A 3894-nucleotide genomic window follows, 5' to 3' on the forward strand; every position below is an offset into this window, starting at 1 on the left:
AATTTTTGTTGCACTTGCAGAAAGTGCCATTTTGTGAATCTGGATTTTACATTTTTAATGAAAATTAACTTAAAATGCAGATTTGTTAAATATATATTTTTAAAAAAACAGTAAACAAAATGAATGAATGTTCATTTTTATTTCATGCACCTCTCAAGAACTTATTTTGACACTGCATCACAGGCTTGAAGTTTACTATCTGCAATCATGATCAAATTGGTAATGTATGACCTTTTGTATTATATTTCATTATATTCAACATAAATATGTGCTTTTTCACATTTTGTATATGCATTAGCTCAGCTCTGTATACATACAGTTTGACATATTCTGCAAGTGGAACCTTTCAAATTTTTTATTTTCCCTTTTAGTTAAGTGTTGCCATTGTGGCAGGATTGGTGTTTGGTAGGTTCATCTCAATAAATGCAACAACCATGATTATTTCTAGAAGGCTGATAACATGATCAGAACTGTAAACAATCACAAAATACAGCATCATTGTGATTATCTTTTCCAGAAAGTAACCAGGTGACCCTCAATGTCTCTAACTCATTGGAACCAACTGACAAAAACAGTAAGTGCCTTCACTGTATTTTGATAAAATGAATAGTTTGATCAAATTCACACCCAATGGGCTCATGAGTGTGGAAAAACCTATGAACTCCATGGTTTTCCACAGAGCATGTCTCTCACTATTACATGCAGTTGTGAAACCTGAATGAATGTCAAAAACCTGATAAACATCACATTCTGTGTCACTTGAACAGCTGTGTTTTTGTAGTTGTGCAAGACGTTGAAAAAAAAATATTTTTCATTTGTCAAACAGGAATGCTTCTTCCTCTTCCCTTCCTTCCAGTAAAGCCAGGTCAGAGATTCCTTTCAGTGGCAATCCTTACATTTAAAGTACAAACTAAACCATTCAGTGGTTCATTTTCTATAGAGAGTGACATCTTTTGTTTGTTTGTCTATTCAGGATGGCCCTGCTACTTTCCCACTCACATTCGTAAGAAGATTACCTTTTACATTTGCGTTGCATCTGTCTTTGTTCCTTGTTTTGGGGGATTTTTGATTTTTTTTTTTTTTTTTTTTGACATTTGACACTCATCTAAATGAAATTGCAACATATGCAGTTACAGAAAGGTTTCAAATGTCTTGTTGCTATAATTTATCTCAATTTAATACCTTGGTCCAGAATGCTGGACTGACTGGTTTGACAGAGATGACCCTACTGGAACAGGAGACTGGGAAACCCTCTACAATCTTCGCAAAGAGAACCCAGGAAAGATCTGCTCTAAACCACTAGATATTGAGGCCAGAACTCTATCTGGGCTCACTGTGGCTGCAGCAGGGGATGTGATTTATAAGTAAGTACTGTAAGGATACACTTTGAATGCAGTGATTCACATTATATTCTACTGAAAATGTCGTATTAATGCTGTCACTGTTTGTGAGCCTGGTGAGACAAAACATATAATATTTCCATTATTTCCACTTTTCACATTCTATTCTGTTCTACTGTTCATCCACACACTTAGTAACCACTGAGCACCAGACACAGAATACACAGCAAAGCAATGTATTCATCTGAACTACTGTTTAAACGTTAGATGGTGGCACAATACACAATAGATCTGAGAAAGCATGTTAACTGGACTTCACTCTCTTCTATTTGGAGATTGTCCAGTCATCTTTCGGTCACGATATTGCTAACATGCTAACATAAACATGCTCACAGAAACAATGGTATCATGCTGATTTTAAGCGGGCTCAATGTTTCACCACCTCAGTTTAGTGTAGTAGCATGCTAACATTTACTAATTAACACTAAACACAGAATAGAACTGAAATTCATGGAGATTTCATTGGTTTTGCAGGTATTTAGTCAAAAAGTATTGTACACATTCAAATTTCAGACATTTCACCCAGAACCACAAATGTGAACCTCATGGTGGCACCAGAGGATCGAGCCTAGAGCCGTGCCACAGGCATGGCTAAAAAATGTACTTAAGTGGATGCACGCATGAGATTTTTCTTTTTTTTTTTAAGCATTGTTCTGTGTTTCTTTTGTCAGAAGTGACACAACTTTAGGATTCGTCTGCAGAAACCAGGACCAATCCAAGAAGATGTGTAACGATTATCGTGTTCGTTTCAGCTGCCATCCCCCTTTCTGTGGTGGAGGAGGTACTGCATGAGCACATTCTATATGTGCAGAGTTAAGCTGCTAATGCAAAGTGGATTTCCTCTTCTCTTTTATTGTTTGTGTGCATACGCTTTCATTTAGAATGGTGCTTTGGCTGCGCAGCTTCCCACCAGTCATGCTGTCTCCCCTTTATTGCTTCCTGCAGTGTGCTGGACCAAGTGGTATGACCGGGATGATCCCAGTGGAACGGGGGACTGGGAGCTTTTGAGTAACCTGAAGGCAGAAAACCCAGGAGAAATTTGTGACTATCCCCTGTATATTGAGGCTGTTACCACTGACACAATGACCCCAGCCATCTACACAGGGGAGACCTTCTTTGCGTAAGTTGTCTTGTAGGGGGAAAAATATAAAAGTTTACATGTAGTAATTTTAAGACCAACAACTTAACAATCAATCAGTACTTCTCAGTATTAACACTTCTTTTCCAAAGTTTCGAAATCATCAGGATGTACTGCCTGGAGCTGCTGCTTAAGCAGTGAATGGAAACTTTGTAGATGCACATTTACATTAGATAAGATGAAAATTTAATGAGCCCCATGAGGAAACTGGGTAATAGGCACATAATGTCTGAAACTTTTAAACCTAGCTGTGCCTTACTTTGTTCTTGTGCTAACAGCTTTTACTGAGAAAATATAGTCTCTCTGTTCTGAGGAGTAAGGAATACAAATACACCAATTTATTAGTATTTCTTTTTATGATGATTTTGTTTTATTTGCAGTGGACATTTGAGACATTTAACATACAAAAAGAAGTGATACCTGATATTATGAAATGACAATGTCAAGAACAAAAGAAGAAATTAATTTAATTTGCCTTAGTGGTAGTAATTTTACAAACTAGTACACTAACTAGTACAAACTAGTGCTACTAAAGCGATCATTTTCCAATACTAATTTATAGAAAAATAATAATGAATGGTTTTAGCAATGTCCCCCATAAAGAAGAAGTTTTTGTTTGAAATCAGTTTAAAGGGGGAGGGGGAAATAATTTTTTGCTCTATATTTCACCCATTCATTAACTACTTGGAATAATTTTTCAGCTACAATCCAACTCAGGGATTTGTTTGCCGCAAAGTGGACCAGACATCTGGCAATTGCCGTGACTACAAAGTTCGGTTTGGATGCCCATGCAGTTATTAAGCTTTGACTCCACACCAACACTGACGGTGATGGGAAGAGAAGACCTTCCAATTCTCATTACTTTAACTATTGTCTGCTCTTTCTTTTCTTCTGTAGAATTTTGATGAAAGAAATATGTACAAATAGTGTGCATATGTGCATTTTTTCACTGTAGAAATTTTGACTTACCATAGCTGGAAAAGCACTGGTGTTACTAATAACATTAACAATGGCTCTGTTCTAAATTAAAGCAACCAAATGGAATTCAGTGTTAATTGTATTATTTACATCTATGCTTTTCTTACCGTGAAATGTTAAATTATCTTCCGTGGAAAAAGGCCTGTTAGGTGCTTTATCAGTCGACCTTTTCTTTTTAGTGATTATGAAATCATTATCTTGTATGACTGCTGAGAAAATAAATCACCAACAATAAAAATACTAATAAAAAGCAAATCCCTTTTCTCATTAAGTTCAACTCTACCCATCTTATTAGGACTGTACTGATGGGCTCACAGGATTACACAAAGTTATGGTTTGGTGTGAGTAATGTAGACATATGTCTCCTCAACAGATGGT

General features: G+C 36.4%; 1 protein-coding gene across 1 annotated transcript; it reads left to right on the plus strand.

Moving 5' to 3' along the window:
* The first annotated feature begins 207 nt into the window (after positions 1-207).
* LOC121199860 lies at positions 208-3502 on the plus strand. The gene is made up of 9 exons (XM_041064832.1): positions 208-219; positions 372-405; positions 518-574; positions 827-865; positions 974-1003; positions 1193-1364; positions 2072-2181; positions 2346-2520; positions 3240-3502. The coding sequence occupies exons 1-9, from the start codon at positions 208-210 to the stop codon at positions 3337-3339; spliced, it is 729 nt and encodes a 242-aa protein (XP_040920766.1). The 3' UTR covers positions 3340-3502.
* Positions 3503-3894: the final 392 nt, after the last annotated feature.

The sequence above is a fragment of the Toxotes jaculatrix genome, chromosome 19 (assembly GCF_017976425.1).
Source record: "Toxotes jaculatrix isolate fToxJac2 chromosome 19, fToxJac2.pri, whole genome shotgun sequence".
Classification (NCBI taxonomy): Eukaryota; Metazoa; Chordata; class Actinopteri; family Toxotidae; genus Toxotes; species Toxotes jaculatrix.

What these genes read in the sequence shown, in the direction of transcription:
- LOC121199860 (XM_041064832.1), top strand. An exon ending in CCCTTTCTGTGGTGGAGGAG is followed by an intron (nt 2,182 to 2,345) that starts GTACTGCATGAG and finishes TGCTTCCTGCAG; the next exon opens with TGTGCTGGACCAAGTGGTAT. An exon ending in ACAGGGGAGACCTTCTTTGC is followed by an intron (nt 2,521 to 3,239) that starts GTAAGTTGTCTT and finishes ATAATTTTTCAG; the next exon opens with CTACAATCCAACTCAGGGAT.